Source organism: Podarcis melisellensis, assembly GCF_964234715.1.
Source record: "Podarcis melisellensis genome assembly, chromosome: 10".
Lineage (NCBI taxonomy): Eukaryota > Metazoa > Chordata > Lepidosauria > Squamata > Lacertidae > Podarcis > Podarcis melisellensis.
The window spans coordinates 73,903,762-73,921,504 of NC_138542.1; the positions used below are offsets into that span (position 1 = coordinate 73,903,762).

Below are 17,743 nucleotides of genomic sequence, written 5' to 3' on the forward strand. Positions count from 1 at the left end.
TTATCACCAGGTTGGGCATCACTTTCCTTTTGGGTGAAGACAAGAGGCAAAGTTGTCACCCAGTAACATTTTCTAGTCTTCTCCATGCAGAGGACCTACTACCACTTGCTTGTTCTTTCTCTTGCTTCGAACGCAGCTGGAGAAACCTTTTATTATTATTTCTAGCCTCTCTTGCAAGGGCTTGCCAAGGACTGTAAAAAGAGAAGGTGCATTGCAGGAATGCGTCCTCCTCTTGGAATTTCAGGGAGGAGACAGTGGTTGATTTCAACCAAACAGAGATTTGTGGGCCTTAGGTTTTCATGGAAAACCCTCCCTCATTTCCCGGGAGGCTCCCTTCGCCCAGCTGTGTGTCCAACAGTCGATATTTCTGAAACCCTGGAGAGCTGCTACTGCCAGCCAGTGCAGACTGTATGGAGCTAGGTGGAGCAGTGGTCTGACTCAGTAGGAGGCAGCTCCTTCTGTTGCAAATTACTGGAGAGGGGAGGACACACTTGTGGGTGCTTGCTCCTCCATCATTGTGTTGCCGCTTGTTCGGTTCCATCTCTGAAGCTGGGAGCCCCAGGCGGGCACTGGGAAGGGGTGCCAAGAGGTACGGTAACACTTGGGCAGAGCAATAGCTTCCTGCATCCCAGAAAGGGGACTGTCCAGCTTTCTGCTCTCATACTGGACACCTGCCCCAAACGGCTCGTTGTTAATATTACATCTCATTCACACACACACACACACACACACACACTTCAGTTTTTTTCCATATATCATTTACATTCAAATAAAATCATTTTTTTTTTTACATTTATAGGGTTCCTTGAATCCTTAGACCTCCCCTTACCCCGCAGCTGTCGTCACACACATAAAAAGTCTTTTCTGTTCCCTTGGTATTTCTTCAATTCATTATATATCATTTCCTAGAATGCTTTTGTTGTTTTGCACATCCACCACATGTGGTGGAAAGTGCCTTCTTTCTCTTTACATTTCCAACATATATTGGTAGCAATTCTATACATTTTTGCTAACCTAGTAGGAGTTAGATACCAACTGGACATAGTTTTCATATATGGTAGTTCTCTTTCAATGTACAGCATGCTATTATTACATCCAAGAAACTCTTTCACTCCTCATTTAATCCCCACAATGAGAGGACGGCTCAGCTGAGAGGCAGTGACTGGCCTATGGTCCCCCCAGGAAGCTTTGTGGCCAAGTGGGGATTCGAACCCTGGTCTCCTGGGTCCTGTTCTGACATGATAACCACTAGATGGAACTGCCTCTAATTGTCCTCTTAGTCTAAATCCTTTTTCTTGGGCACAGAGGGCAGGAAGCGTGAAGGAACTAGGTAGGAAAGGGCTTGGGTGGGGGGCAGCTGAGGAGACAGGAAATGGAGATGTGTTGTTTTGGAGTCTGTGAGCGCCTGCCAACCTGGGAGGCTCATTCTCTGGCTTGGAGGAGCTTCCTTTCAGCCCAAATACTGTGTTGCTGTAGCTGAGCATCCTTTCCCGATTTATGATGTTAGCTGCCCTGAGCCTGGCTCCGACCGGGGAGGGTGGGGTACAAATAAAAATGTATTTTTATTATTTTTATTAAACGCACTCTGCACATGCTCTGCCTTTACTGTCACTTCACCATTTTCTGTGTCCTGAGGCAGCTTTGAGGAGGCCTCGGGCCATGGCAGGGAATGATAAAATTATCAGGAATAACGGGGGGGGGGGTGCGTGCGTGGAGGAGAGAACCAAGGAGGGAGCTTCTATAGGGCGGAATCCGCCTCCCCGCCCCCTAGCCGCGGCTTCTGTCTTGCGGAGATGGGCGCTCACCCGCCTCCAGCACCAGCAGGAATCCAACAGGTGCCAGCTCCCGTTGCCAGGAGAGAAAGCTCCACCTGTTGAAAGCCTGCCTGCTGTGTTCCTTTTTAAGACTGCAGCCTTTCCCTCCTTTCTTTCTTTCCCCGCTAAAAACCCTTGCAGCCCTGGTCGTGTCGGGAAGGGGAGGGGGCGGCTTCGAGTTGGAGAAGGAGGGTCTTCGGTGGGCAAAGCAGGCCGGCTGCGTCCAGCCGCCGACACTCGAGAGCAGCTCCAGAGAGGCTGGGAAGGGCAAGCCAGGCAGGCAAGGAAGGGAGCAGGAGTGCCAGCTTGGGCCCGTCACCGTGGGTACCCGGGGCCGTGGGTGCCACGCAGCGTGCATGGCCCTGGCTCCGAAATTTGTGGGTGCCCGGCCGCTCCATGGGGAATTTTGTGGGCTTTGGCACCCATGGAAGGGAGGGTCTGCACGATGCCAACGCGTCTCCCGGGGTTGCCAGCTTCGTTCAGCCGGGCGGCGAGGTCCTGGCTGCCCATAAAACCACGGAGGGAGGGGACATGTGTGTGTTCAAAGCCCCATTGCCTTGGGAGCGCGGGCAGAAGGCAGCGCCAACGCTGGCGCATCCCTGCCTTGCCGGGGGTTGGACTAGATGACCCGGCGGGGTCCGTCGCCACGCTACGCTCCTCCGATCCCCGTCGGCAGGCAGGGAGGGGTCCGGCCCGGGTGGGTCCCCGCCTCCCGCCGGAGGAAGAGGAGGAGCCGCTTGGCGGCGGCGGCGGCGGCACCTACAGCATCCCGGCATCAGCAGCATCAGCACCACCAGCCTCCGCCAGAGCCGGCCGGGGTTTCTCGGTGGCCGAGCCGCCCCGTCGTCGCCATGTGGCGGCGGGAGGCGCAGCGGCGGGCGCGTCGCGGAGGCGCAGCGGAGGCGGCGGGCGGCGGGCGCCGTCGGCGGGCGAGCTGAGCCGGGCGGCGCGAAGCAGGGGCCGGCGCGGGGCGCGGGGCCGGCCGAGCCATGGCGCTGCCCTGGGCGGAGGCGGCGGAGCGCGGAGGCGGACGCAGCGCCCGGCCGCAGCCTCGCTGGCCCGGCGGCGCCCCGGGCGGACGACGAGCGGCGGGCCCCGTCTCGTGGCGGCGGCCCCGGCGGAGGCTGGTGGCGCCGCTGCCCGGGATGCGCTGAGCCCCGACCAGCCCCCTCCCCTCGCTCGCCGAGCCCTCCCTCTGCGCTCCTCCTGCCTTCTTCCCGGGCGGGACCCGATCCAAGGAGGGCTCCCTCGGGGCGGCCATGGCGCTCCCGCAGCAGCAGCAGCAGACGCCGCCACCGCCGGGCAACACCACCGTAACGTATATTTTCGTTTACAGCCCCAGCGGGAGCGGCAGCGGGCCGGGGGGCGCGCCGGGGGCCGGTCCGGGCGTGGAGCCCACCCCGCACGCCGCGCCGGCCCCGCTGCGAGGGCCCAAGAGGAAGCTGTACAGCGCCGTGCCCGGCCGCAAGTTCATCGCCGTCAAGAGCTACACGCCGCAGGGCGAGGGCGAGATCCAGCTCAACCGAGGAGAAGCCGTCAAGGGTGAGTGCCAGAGCGGGGTGCGGGGTTGGGGACACGTGGGAGGAAGAGGGGGCAGTTGGACACACCTCCTTCATGGGGGGTTGGGCGACGGAGGAGCTGGGAAGATGCGCGGCCCACCCACTCATCTGGTATCCAATTTGCTGGAGCATCCTTAGATTGACTTGGCACCTGCAGATAACTTTTGGTAAAGTGGGGTGGGTGGGTATGGCAAGCCTAGGCTGGGCAGGGTCACCCAGAGGAGATGTTGCCCATAATGTGCTTTGGGAAGTAGAGGCAATGGGTTCAAGGGAGTGGGCAGGGGATTCTTCTGGGTAGTGGGGGGGGGAAGGGTTGGGTCTGGGTGATTGGGGAGCATTTGTGTTTAGCATGGACTCTTGGTCAGAGGGTCTTCCTGGACCCAACAGCAGCCAGGCAGATGTCTCTGAAAGATGGATAGGTGGTGGCACCCCAAGTCCTTTCTCTCTCTCCCCCCCCCCCGAATATACTGTGGGTCTGAAATTTGAGAATTTCCCACCTGCCAGGTTGTAGAAGTGGTTAGTGTGGGCCATGTTGGCCTTCCTGTGAGATGGCAAAAGAGGTCTTGTTTTCCTTCGGCCGCTGTTGGCACAGATGTATCTTCTGGGTGAAGGATGGTCAGATCTTGCAATTGAGATTTGCTTGGTGCTTGACTTTCTCCCTGCGGGATGGGGAGGGGGGAGAGAGAGAGATTTATTGCAAATAGGAGAATTACCCTTACGCCTGCGTACTCATTAAAAATGTGCCACTGTGAATCGCTGGCAAATGGATTGTGTCTCTGGCCGGATTGATGAAGCACCAGGGTTCATTTTAGGACACGGGTGACCCGACTGCACCTGACAGCAATTTCTGTTGTCGCTTTTAGCAGATACGGAGCAGCACTCCTTCCATTTGTGGGTGCAAGTAACCGTGGGTCTGAGCACAACTTCTGTGCTCGTGCAATGCAACAGATGGGTGAAGAGCTGGCAACTCGTCTGGGCTTATGCAGCAGGCGGGTGTCAGAAGAACTGTCGCATCTGGGTTTCGTGTGAGATGCCTGGTTCACCTCCCCCAGTCCCTGGGGAAGTGTGCTTGCGAGGGTCTCGGCTGCAGCTCACTGTTCTGTTGCGAGTTCCTGGTGCAAAGACAAGAATGCACTTTGTAAGCTACCATTTTTCGTGGAGGTGTAGTATCGCCTGCTGGTTGAAATTGTGACATGTGAAGCAGCTCTTCTGGCTGGAAGCAACACAGCAAGTGGTTTCTTAGAACTTGGAGCCAGAACGCTCTATGCCTGGAGTGTTTCTGACAGATGGCTATTCCTTGCAAACGTCCAAGGAAATGGGAATCTGCAGCTTCCCTCACTGGTATCCACTCCTGCTGCTGAACCACACCAGTTTCCAAGCTGTTTTAACCCTCAGGACCATAACCCAATTCAGCCTTGGGGCTAACTAAGCCTGCTTAAGAAGACCTTTGTAAAGCTACAGGGGCCCTTGAAACATTTTTTTTTTTTAAAGGACTGGTTGATCTCCACCGTGTGCCTGTGCCTTTACTCAGATACACCTCCAATCTACTCTCTTGTCTTCTGAATGCTGCCATTTTGGGTTATCCTCTGCCAGGTGGTAAAGAGTTAGTCTGTCAGTGCATTACTCCAAAGCCTTGGGGGCTGGCCAGTCTGACCTTCTGAACTGGAAACTCGGTGCCAAGCTGGGCATGATGCTTGTCGTACCATTTGGCTTTGCTTGGCTGTTTTTAAGAGCAGATAGTTGGTGAAGAAGAGTGCTGGATATGGCACAGGGGAGCATTGATCCTTTGCTTCTGCTGTGGTCAGAATCGGAGCCAGACCCCCACCCACTTCCCCCAAACACCTGCTGGGGAAACTGCCTTGTCACCAATCAGAGCCTTCCTCCCATTGCCTGTGGCAGGTGCTTTGGCAAGCAGCAAATGTCATGCCTGGCTCAGTCCTCACTTTGCCCTCCATGCCCGCTGCTTGCGGTGGCTGTTGTTACCAGGGCACTGATGAGCATCTTGAGCTGCAGAGAAAAGTGGGGATAGCGAGCTGTGATGTAGCTCATGGCTTAACCTCCTTAAGAAACTCAGAAGAGCTCTCCTGGGTGGGCCCAGAGGCCAGTTCTTCTCGGTGGCCAAACAGGCGCTTCTGCAAACCCGGCAAGCAGAACCTGAGCACGGCGCAGAACTTTCCACATTGCTGAGCTCCAAGAACTGGTATTCAGAGACGTCCTACCTCAGGCAGTGTTGGGTAGGACACAGCCATTGTGGAGGGACCTTCCCTGAGGAATGAAGGTGCAAGAGAGCAGAACATTCGCAGAATCAGGGAGAAGGACTTGGCTGGCACAGTAAAAAATAAACCCGGCTGGGGAAGAGTTGGGATGATGAGCAAGTCTAAAGACCTTTCTGGCTGATGGCTTCAAAGTCATTCTAGATGGGTCAAGGGTTACATGGAATCCGGTCAGTGGCACAGAGGAGAGGGTACAGGCTGTGTCACAAGAATGAAGGCACAACAAAATTGGCTTTTTAAAGGTACTAAGGAGTTGCTGAGAAATTCCTCAGGACCCATGGTCTGACTGTACAAGGCAGCATCTTGAATTCACTTATGGTTGGGCTGCTCCTGCACATGTAAAATCCAGCAAATTTTCTTCTTGACATTTTGCATATCTTCTGATTTTGAAGCTTTTGTTTATTTGGAGACACCTATAGAAAACGGGGTGGGGGGTGTTGTTGCTATGATTTATCTAGAAAATATCAATTTATTCTATAATCTGCCTTTCAGCCAAAATATTCTCAAAGCAGAGCAATGATAAAACGCCTCTCTAATAAAACAATCAGCTAATCACAATGAGAAACAGCCAAAAACAAAAACAAAAAAAAACCCCAGCAGGAGAAATTAAAATAGCATCACAGAGAACTAAACCTACTCAGGTTAGAAGCCTGCCTGCAAATTAAAAAGACTTAATTACACACACCTAAATCGACTAAGCGCTTGAGTGTGAACCTAGGGAAGGGTTAATGTTTACCAGGTGATCACCACCCTAATTTCTTCCCTGGATTTGCATCTCCAAATAATTGATACTGTTTCCAGAGTTGCATGGATATGTTATTCTGCAGAATTCTGAGACTTGATTCTGACCATTCTGCAGAATTTGTATTTCCCGGCCCCACTTGCTGTAAGACTGGGGGACATATGGCTGAAAGGTCCTGCTTTTGGCCAGGAGATTGTCCCAGATGACTTCTGGTTCCCTTTGCATGAAGACAGGAATTCAGAGGAGCAAAGTGCAGCCCAGCCTGGACAAGGGGGCAAATGAGCTAAGCCAAGACCAGCGCTATCATGCAGACAAACCTTTGGAGATGGTGAAATGGGTTCAGGGCCTGGTTAGTAGAAGACCAAGCAAGCGCTGTAGCGCAGAGGTGGGGCCTATCTGTGGTCCTCCAGATGTGGCTGTACTCCAGCTCCCATCAAGGATGGGCAAGGATGATGGGAGCCCCCTCCCCAGGTCCCCCAGCCCTACCCTGCAGCAAAATCCATGTTCTGGAAGGAGGACGGTGTTTGTGTGATGGCTTTGTGAATTCTGCATGCGAATCAGGCTTTGCTGGAGCTGTTGCCAGGAAGGACTTGCGTCTCACTGCCATGGTTACGGGGAAAGCTCTCTTCAGAGCATCGTGTGATGCAGGTGGCCTGTCAAAGGGTGTAAGAGGAATGGAGAGGATTGCACAAGATGGGTTTTTTTGTACCACCTGCTTTGAACGATCCAGGTGCATGCCAAAAACAAAACTCCAAAGAAGACCGCCCTTACTAATTTGAAATTGCAGCCCTTCCTAAAAACCTTGCTCCTAAATCTGTTGGTCCCACTGCTGATATGACCACAAATTCCTTTCCACCTCTTTGAAGCTGTCTGGTATATGTCAAGGTGGTGTTCATGTTGTGTTTGTTGCCCCTGGAAAGGATAACTCCTGCTCTTCACCAGCCTTCTGATTTCACTCATTGGCTCAAATCACCGACAGGCAGAAGCAGCCAGGCTGGCTCTCATTCCACAAAAATTTCTTAGAAGGATGCCTGCACATTTTGATTTATAACTTTCTTTCTAAGAGGGCTAGATGCTTTAAAAAAATTATTTTATTTTGACAAACTAATGATCAGAAATAAATAAGAATAAAAATATGCACCCCACCACCGAGGCCATTCCATTGTAACTATCCAACCTCCCAAAATTTCAACACCTCTAACGATAGTTTGACCCCTTTCCGTTTTAACAAACACCTTCCAGATCTCCTCAAAATTATTTCTCCTGCACATTCCCTGTCTTACCTTAACTTGATGCTTTTCTTACAAAAATGAAAGTTCTGAGCCTGGGGTCCCCAGTGAAGGTCTTCATAGCCACCGGGTTGGCAACCCCAGTTTTAAGAGGAGACGCTGCCAGAGACTGAACCTGCAACCTTCTTCTGAACTATGCTTCCAATCCTCCTGCCCTTTGACCTTCCCACAAGCTCCTTCCCCAGTTGCCCTGAGCTCTTGGCATTTTCCTTCCCTTTCAGCCCCTGCTGCCCTACGACTGGGCCCTTGCCTGTTCTGTTGCCCTTCCTCAGCTGCCCTGGCTGCCCTGCCCCTCAGTTCTCCAGGTCCCCTTCCTCCAGAGTTTATGCCTTCTGCTATGCCACTCTGGTTCCTGATGGGCCTCTTCTGCATGCGTTGCTTTCTGCCATGGCGGAAAGGGGCCTGCACAGCCAAAGCCCTATTGCCGCCCCCTTCCCTGCCTATGGGAGGCCCTCCTTGGGCGTTCCTCATAACCTTTGCTAGAGGCCCATTCCTGCTTCTAAAGGCTGCTTGAGCCCAGCGAAAATAAGAGGCTGCCTGCATCGCTCTGTCTTTGTCGCCCCTCCTCCCCTCCTTGGCTTCAGAGGCCACATATGGCTGAATTGGCACCAGGCTTTCCAAACTCTTGCAGCCAGCCAGCGAAGCTGCACGGACCAACCGTGTCTCTTGAAAGCCCCACGTGCTGCTCTTGCTGCTAAACTGGGAAAGTAGGAAGATGCCTTGTGCTCAGGCTGCTACTGTGCAATCGTAGTTGTGCTTCCTTAATCTCAGGGATGTGTGTTTGAGCCCCACACTGTGCAAAAGATCCCTTCCAACTCCACAATTCTATGATTCCTTTATTCTAATATGCACCCAGCACATATCCAATGCAAACCCACAGATATACAGTGGTGCCCCGCAAGACGAACGCCTCGCAAGACGAAAAACCCGCTAGACGAAAGGGTTTTCCGTTTTGGAGGCGCTTCGCAAAACGAATTTCCCTATGGGCTTGCTTCGCAAGAAGAAAGCCCATAGAGAAATCTCCGGGGACCTCTTTTAAATGCTAGCGGTGGGGAGCAAAGCCTTCCCCCCCTCCGGCCTTCAGAAGAGGTCCAGGAAGGCCGGCGGGGGCCAAAAGGCTTTGCTCCCCACCGCCAGCATTTTAAAAGCAGTCCGGGATAGCAGGGAAGCGCTTCCCGCTATCCCGGATGGCTTTTGAAGGCAGGCGGGGGGGCGCTGCGTTTCTCCGCTCTCCCGGGAAGGCAGGCGGGGGGGAAGCAAAGACTTTCGCCCCCCGCCGGCCTTCAGAAGAGGTCGGGGGACAGACTGTCCCCGGACCTGGTCTGAAGGCGGTTTCCATAGGAATGCATTAATTGGGAAACCATGCTTCGCAAGACGAAAAACTCGCAAGACGAAAAGACTTGCGGAACCAATTAATTTCGTCTTGCGAGGCACCACTGTACCGTATTTTTCGCCCTATAGGACGCACTTTTCCCCCTCCAAAAATGAAGGGGAAATGTGTGTGCATCCTATGGGGCGAATGCAGGCTTTCGCTGAAGCCTGGAGAGCGAGAGGGGTCGGTGCGCACCGACCCCTCTCGCTCTCCAGGCTTTGCGGAGAGTTGCCTGCATGCCGAAACCTGCGCACGCTGAGATCACTGCGTCCAGGCTTCGCGGACCTCTCCGCAAGCAGCGGGAGCCAGCGCTGGGCTCCCATGGCTTGCAGAGAGCTGCCTGTTTGGGGGCTGGGGTCGGGGGAAGCTCGGGCCTCCCCAGCCCCGCGCCTGGGGGGGAAATAATTTCCCCCCTTTATTTCCCCCCAAAAAAACTAGGTGCACCTTATGGGACTGTGCGTCCTATAGGGCGAAAAATACGGTAATAATAAAAGACCCACAAATATAATAATAATTTGTTATTTCTACCCCACCCATCTGGTTGGGCCTCCCCAGCCACTCTGGGCAGCTTCCAACAAAAAATTAAAAATACATTAAAACATCAGTCATTAAAAACGTCCCTAAACAGGGCTGCCTTCAGATGTCTTCTAAATGTTAGGTAGTTGTTTTTCTCTTTGACATCTGATGGGAGGGCATTCTATAGGGTGGGCACCACCACCGAGAAGGCCCTCTGCCTATGAAATGTTACCTGTACTATACAGTCATACCTTGGGATAAATACGCTTCAGGATAAGTATTTTTGGGTTGTGCTCCATGGTGACCCGGAAGCAACGAGCGCATTACTTCCAGGTTTCGCCGCTTGCGCATGCGCAGACGGTCAAAGTGACATCACGCGCATGCGCAGAAGCAGCGAAATGCAACCTGCGCAGTCGCGTCTTATGTTCTGCTCAGGATGCAAACGGGGCTCCGGAACGGATCCCGTTCGCACCCAGCGGTACCACTGTACTTCCAAAAAAGGACAATAATCCAGCAGAAGGACCAATTTCACATGCCTTTTCCTGCCTTGTGAAGGACCGCTGTTTCTGTCGAAAAGCCCAGTCTGTGTCTTGAAAAGAAGAGCTTCTCAACAAAAAGAAAATTGCTCAGCTGAAAGACTTCTTATCAGCTGCAGATACATAAAGGGAATAAGAAGGATATTGACAAGCTGGAAGGTGTGCAGAGGAGGGCGACCAAGATGACGACGGGTCTGGAAACCAAGCCTGATGAGGAGCGCTGGAAGGAGCTGGGTATGTTTAGCCTGGAAAAGAGGAGGCTGTGAGGAGACAGGAGAGCCATCTTCAAATATCTCAAAGGCTGGCACATGGAAGACGGAGCTAGCTTTTTTCCTGCTGGTCTAGGAACCAACGGACTCAAGTTACAAGAAAGGAGATGGCAATTAAACATCAGGAAGAACTTTCTGATGGAAAGAGCTATTTGACAGTGAATTGGACTCTCTCAGGAAGTGGTGGACCCTCCTTCCTTGGAGGTTGTTAAGCAGAGATTGGATGGCCACCTATATTCCTGCACTGAAGAGGGTTGGACTAGTTGACCCTTGGGGTCCCTTCCCATTCTATGATTCTTTAACTTGTTTGGACACATTCCCTCAAAGAAGATGGTTAAGAAAAAGCTGCTCATGGACTCTGAACTAAACAGGACATACAGTGGTACCTCGGTATACAAACATAATTCGTTCCGGAAGTCCGATCTTAAACTGTTCTTAAACCAAGGCGCACTTTCCTTAATGAGGCTTCCTGCCGCCAGTGCCCTTCCACCTTCTTCCTGCAACTCCTGCGGCCAAGCTGGCACCAAATGTCTTGCTCTGCTTTCCTTTGGGCCAGATCCGTGAGGTTGAGAAGAGGGTCTTGTCATCGGAGCAGCTCAGCACCTCCTGACACATTGCCCAGCCTTGTGACATAGATGTCAGTTGCAGCTGGGATTTCAATAGCCCAGCAATGGAAAACCTTGAAAAATCTAAATTTGCCTCTGTGGCCTAAGAACTTACAGACTTTGGCTAGTGGGGGGGGGGGAATCACACATGGAGGGATGGGATCCAGAACACTTTTATGTCACCTGGTAGGATTTTATTACTTATGCTTCAGACTTAAATGCTCAGCATTCACCAAGAACACCAGCTTGGGAAATATTGTGTCACCATTTCTTTCTCTTATCTCACTTGCTTTGTATGTGTTATGACACCATAACCTGCTTTGTATGTGTTATGACATCATAACCTGCTTTGTATGTGTTATGACATCATAACCTGCTGCCACACTTTTTTTTAAGACCTCAAAAAATAAGTTTCAGGAAAGATGGTGCCCACTCAGAATCGAAGGTGGTGCAGTTGATGTTTTTTTCCCCCACTGCAGGGGTTAAGTTGCCAGATGAATGCAAAGAGGAACTTGTTAACAAACTAGAACAAGATTGTTAAAAGAGCAGTTCGGCAGTGGAGTTGGCTTCCCAGGAAGGCTGTGGGATCCTCTTCACTGAATGTTTGATTTGTGGGTGCCTTGCCCCAGCAGTGAGACACACGCGACTTTGGTGCCACCAGGAGAATGTCGGGTTCAAAAGAGCCTCCCTCAACCTGGCGTCCTCTAGCTTTCTGGACCATGACTGCCACCAGCCACAGTGTCCTATAGCTGTGGTTTCCTGGGACCGATGAGAGTTGTAGTTCCGTCATCTGGAGGGCATCAGCTTAGGAAAGCCTGGTACAAGGGGATGCCAATTCTGAACAGATTGAGAGAAGCTGAGTTGCCCGTGCTCCTAGTGCCCTCCCACCTGAACTATAGCCCCTTACTCTGCATGAAGCTTTCCTTGAAGATGGTCTGCTAGTGCAGAATGCAGTTTCTGGGGTGCTATGGTGGGGCAGCCCAGCGGGACCCTGTGTCAACTGGCCCAAAAGCTCTTCACTAGCATCCATTGCACCACTGGGCCCATTTCAGGGTGTTTATCGTAGTGTACAAAGGCCATAACAGCTTGGGGGCCAAGCACCTCTCTCAAGATCAGCCTTCAGCGATTGGCGGAGGAGGTCCTCTTGGCCTCTGGGTTGGTGCTGATGCATGGAGGGGCCTTCTCGGTGGCAGCCCCCCCCACTTGAGGAACGCCCTGTCTCAGGAGGTACAAGAGATGTGCTTCACCCTGGCATTTGATGGCTGGAAGATCCCCTTCATTGCAACCTTGAAGTTATGAGCTGTAAGGATGTCGGATCTGAAATATACTCAGATTGTTCTTAAGGTTTTAAAATGCACTATTCGTTTGTTTTTATTTTTTTAAAAAAACCTTTCTTATTTTGCTGCTTTGCTTGCCTGCCGCCCTGGGCTCCTTTGGGAGGATCGGAATGGAACAGACGGCAGGAGCCAACGATCCTGGGGCAGGAGCGGAATTAATGAGAGGAAGGGGGTGGCAGGAGGGGCTTCTCCTTAACAACCTAGTTAAAACCTCAAGGGGCTTGGGGGAGAGCTGGAGGGCCGCCTGTATCCGTGTGGGTGGTGCAGAGGCTGAACTTTCCCCAGGAAGGGCTGGGCAGGCCTGAGGTTGCTCTGTTTTGTGACCGTTTTTCTGTCTCTGACCATCTGCTTTGTTGCCAGCCGGATGCTCTTCCCCATCTCTCTCTCTGCTTTCTCATCCTCATCCATGCTCTTCTCTAGACGAATCGCCTCATCAGCTGGGTAACTATGGCTTTCCTCATCCTCCTCTCTCTCCTTCTCCTCAATCACCCCCACCCTTTTTGCCTCGTCCTGTCTCTTGTCGCCCGATGGCGTCTTTGGGGGGCTGGGTGGGGGGAGTCGGCTGCTTGGGGGTCCACACTCCTTTGCCTCCCTCCCTTGATGCCTCCTTGTTCCTAGCAGACTGTAGCTAGCATGGGTGTAGAGAGAGAAATAAGAGGGTGCAAAGAGTGGCTCTCCAGCAGGGATTTGGGGTGATGTGATGTCCTGATGCCATTTGAAGGGCAGAGGAAAGCGGAAGACACCTGCCCAGCCCTCTCCAGCCACATAGTGGACATGGAAGGCCCTCAACACTGCTCTTTGGGGTTTGAAGGATGTGCACCTTCCTGGACAAACGAATGCAAGTCCCATCCATAACTAACCTGAGTGTTGAGTTCTGATTTCAATCCGTTGGCCATGCAAAGTGTGGTTGGCATTGACCTCTTCTGTCAGCCAGCAGGAAGACAGACGGTCACTAGTTAAGTATTCCTGGGTGGACTCTAGTCCCCGAGAGGTATGGAGTTAGCATTGGGGCTGCCCTCCAGGTGGCATCAGGGCTGCTTCCGCTCCAAATGTGGTGGCCAGAACATGCTATGTCAATGTTGCTTCGCTGCCTCTTTCCTTGCAGTGGGTGGCATAGAGGGGAGGGGTGGTGTGGGGTCCTGGCGGTGGTGCTGAGATCTTGAGAAAGGAGGAGTTTGGAGGACGGTGGATTTGCCCCTCCTGGACCACTTGTTTTTCTCATAGCTCTTCCTACCCTGCCCTGAGTCTGCCCGTTCTCCATGCAAGAGTTTGGCCACCATTTGTGCTTGGAATGAGAGGAGGGGTGTCAGACCCCCCAAAGTGGTGCTCTCTCTGTGTATGTGTTTAGCTGGTGCTCATGGTAGTAACATAAAAGCATGCAGGTATCTGAGAGCGAGATCCTCTGGTGGCTACAGGTAAGTGTGGTTGAAAAGGTGCGTTTGGGGGGAGCTGGCAAGCATATTGCCTGTCTGTATGCAATGTGGGTTGTTTTGCTGTGAGGCTCCTTTGCATAACCTATGAAAAGTTGCAGAATTGTTTTGGAAATCTCATGCTGAGGGCAGAGGGCGAGGGGTTTCCATACCATCGCGCTTGTGTGTGCAAACACTTTGCAGGTGTCTCCTGGGGCTTACTGCGCCATGGGGCTGGGGTCTCTCCTCCGCCCTCCACCTGGCAGTGTCGCTCACCTGAAATCGTGCTTCCTGCTGCTCATCTCATCATCTCAACCCCCACTGAAGCTGCCACCTTCTTGGACCTGAATTGGCCTTCAGGAAGCAGGGCTTCCCCCTTCCTTGCTTCTCTCCCCTCTGACAGGGATGGACCTGGTTTATTTGGCTGGGATGTTTAACCTAGGGTGGCAGGGGCACTTAAGCTCTGGAACTCCTCGCCTGTTGACATCAGAAAGGCAACTTCTATGTACTCTTTTTTGATGCCTGCTAAAAACATTTTTGCTTAGATGAGTCCGCCCAGACATGTAGAGAATGAATGTGCGTTTTAATGTGTGTTCCTTTACAGCGGAACCTCGGTTTTCAAACGTAATCCATTTCGGAAGACTGTTCGAGTTCCGAAAACCAAAAACTCAATACGGAAGCCTCAGTACAATAGGGAAACTCAAAACGGAAGCTGCGCGGCATGTTTGACATCCAAAAAGTGTTCAAAAACCAAAGCAGCTACAGTTTATGGTGTTCGAGTTCTGAAACCTTTGTCAACGGAGACGTTCGAAAACTGAGGTTCCACTGTATTGTTGATTTTATGTTTTGAATGATTCAAATATTTATTTTAAGTCTCAATTTTAACTGATAATCTTCTTGCTTTATTCTCTTGATAACCACTTCAAGTCTTTTTTTAAAATAATCAAGTGGTATATATATATCTTATGAAACAAACAAACAAACCTGCCCTGGCCCCTCTCCTTGCCTTGATTCTGTTCATAACCTGCAATTAAACAATGCATTTATTTATTTTTTGGTGACACCCCAAGGAACACCTGGTGTTCACCCCTGATCTAGGGAACTTCCAAGGAGAATACGGGTTCAGGGGTCTAGGATTTGCTTCTGGAAGATGCCTGACCTTTGACCTCCTGAGGCCTCTTCAGAAAGAGTGTGTGTTTGCTGAGCCATGTGAGGAAGAGCTGTGGCTTTGTGCTAGAGTGTCTGCTTTGCATGAGGGTGGTTCTGGGTTCGAGTCTCTATGACATCTCTGGGTGTGGCTGGGGAGACTCCTACCTGGAGAGATGCAGCTGCTAGTCAGTAATACTGACAATACTGATCTAGATGGACCAGTCCTCAGACTCGGTGTCAGGCAGATTCCCGTATTCCTTCCAGCTCTAGCGTTGGAAGAGGTTCAGAAAAGGGCATCCCAAACTCCCAAGGGGATGGAGTGATTCCCCTGGGAAGAAATGCTGCAGTGTTTGGTCAAGGGGAGGTAAGAAATCTCAATATATAAAGGAGGGGTCAGACCCTGTGGGGGACCGGACTATATTTTGAAGAAAAAAATGAACGAATTCTTATGCCCCACAAGTAACCCAGAGATGCATTTTAAATAAAAGGACACATTCTACTTGTTATGTACTGAAGTTCTCACCCTGGGCCAGCAGGGGAATACTGTAGATAGTTTTCACTCAGGTCCACATATGCAAATAAGGGATTGAAAGTGACGTTCAGCGATTGGATAGTTACAGAGAAAGTGGTTACTGTTGCGTTGTAGTGGAGCTCTATATAAGCAGGCTGGCTGAACCCTTCAGTTCAGTTCTGTTCTGGCCTGTGAATAAACAAGAGGTGTCTGAAGAATCGCTGTGTTGTCTGATATGTTCACCCACAACTTAACACTACTCATGTAAAGACACGCTGATTCCCGGACCGTCCGCAAGTCTCTGTGGCTTTGTTTAATGTTTTGCATTTTTCTCAGAAGGTTGATAAAAAATGTATAATTATTGTTCTGTGTATATTAATCGCCAACGTGTTGCGTGAGTTGCACAGGTTGCATTTTTCTAGCCCTGAGGTGTGGGCTTGCACATGTGAGAGTGCAATTCAAAGCAGGTTTGATCCACAACCCAGCTAGATTCCCCCAGGAATCCCTACTCCCCCCACCCAGTGGAGCCCAGGAACTCTTGCTGTTCCATCAGGACTTGGCCACCTCTGGCGAGTGGGTGGCTGTCGAAGCAGATCACAGGCAGGCGGGCAGCCAGGCTGTGCTTGAGGCTCCCTCAGTGAGTCAGGGATTCCTCCCTTGGAAACAGGCAGCGCTCCTTCCTTGCCACGGCTTCCAAGTGGCTCCCTGGCTCTCCTCACCCACCTCGCCCTTAAGGGCTGCCCCCAGCTGCAGCGGCGTAATTGGAGAGCAGGGCTTGCCCACCTTGGCAGCAGGTTCCTTGAGGGCTTTGAGGGTGCCAGCAGGCACTTGCTTGTCATCGCCTCTCAGCTGGCCTCCCTCTGACAAACTCTTCTGCCACCTTAGTGATGCAAACACTCTCGGAGCCTGCCAGTGGCAGTTCCCATCTTGGATTATCAGGCTTCCTCATCTCAGGGGATCCCCTGCCTTCGGCGAGAGGCACCCCCCCTCCCACACACACACACACCATGAGCCTCTCCAGCTGCCTCTTCAATTACATCTGTGGAAGAAGGCCTGCTCTCTCCGCAGGCTCTCAAGACCTCCTCCTCCTCCTCCTTTGGCGATCCCTCATAGCCGAGTAAGATTGTCTTCCATAAACATAGCTTTATCAATGAGTCTGTAAGTAACTGTGGAGGCCAATTCAGGATCCACATGTCCTTCCACAGTGGGGACATTGGTTTCCAGGCGGGAGTTGATCACTGTGTGGATTTGCCAAGCGTGCCTTCCTCTTAGCACATTTCTCCCTTGTGTCCTGAGTTCGAGTGTCTTCAAAGCCCATGGCACCTTTGGTAAAGGCTGTTCTCCAATTGGAGCACTCACAGCCCAGTGTTTCCCAATTGTTGGTGTTTATGCTACATTTTTCAAAAATTGCCTTGAATTGCCTTTAAACCTCTTTTGTTGACCACCAGCATGACGCTTTCCATTTTTAAGTTCGGAATAGAGTAGTTGCTTTGGAAGACGATACAGTGGTACCTCTGGTTATATACTTAATTTGTTCCGGAGGTCTGTTTTTAACCTGAAACCGTTCTTAAGATGAGGTACCACTTTAGCTAATGGGGTCTCCCGCTGCCGCCACGCCACTAGCGTACAATTTCTGTTCTCATCCTGAGGTAAAGTTCTTAACCCGAAGTACTACTTCTGGGTTAGATCTCAGGTATAGATTGAACCAGCCTTTTCCTTGTTCTCAAACAAGCTCCTCCACTTCCATGAAATCTTTTCAGAATCCTTTTAAGAGGACCCCTCCCCCCAAAAAAATCCCTCTTGATTCCACACACCCCCCCCACTTCCTGGATGGTGTGTTTAAAATCCCAACCCTCCAGGAGGAAGGAGATTGTATGTTCTGGGCAGCACCCAGCTTTCTGTGGGTGGCAAACGAACATTACCTAAGAATAGCAGCTGTAGCCAGGCCGTTTGGGCAAATTGGGTGCTTTTAGGCAATGCAGAAGAGGGCAATTAAGTAGGTCAGGGTGCCACGCTCTGGGAGACAGAGGCTGTGCATCTGGGTTTTGATGATGGCCCAGTTTGTGTCTCAAAAGGCAAGTGATGCTTCCATTCATTTATATAGAATGGCATCTAATAGCTGCTGCTCCTCTGCGAGCACCACGTAAGAAAACGGTGAAAGAATTTCCCCAAAGCGAGAACATACAGTATGGAAGCAGCGTCAAAAAAAATATAAAGAGCAGCTTTAAAGTGGGGAAAGGCAAGCGCTGCAATATCAGAGAGTAAAAAGAAATGTAAAAGCAGCAGATTTTCAAATCTTGGGTGCCAAAAAGGGCTTTCCTTCGTGCTGACAGCACAGTGAAGCAGGTGCCAGGCGGACATC

The 17,743-nt window shown here is 51.6% G+C and overlaps 1 protein-coding gene across 10 annotated transcripts in view; it reads left to right on the forward strand.

Moving 5' to 3' along the window:
• Positions 1-17,743, forward strand: part of SHANK3 (SH3 and multiple ankyrin repeat domains 3) — a 436,398-nt gene that overhangs the window by 270,679 nt on the left and 147,976 nt on the right. For all 10 annotated transcript variants that reach the window (XR_014172130.1, XR_014172131.1, XM_081926705.1 and 7 more), the window contains one exon: positions 3,151-3,356. Coding sequence is in view for 8 of the 10 variants with exons in the window: in XM_081926705.1 (XP_081782831.1) it covers positions 3,151-3,356 (206 nt within the window). In the remaining 2 variants the exon portion in view is untranslated. The remainder of the gene's footprint in view (positions 1-3,150; positions 3,357-17,743) is intronic.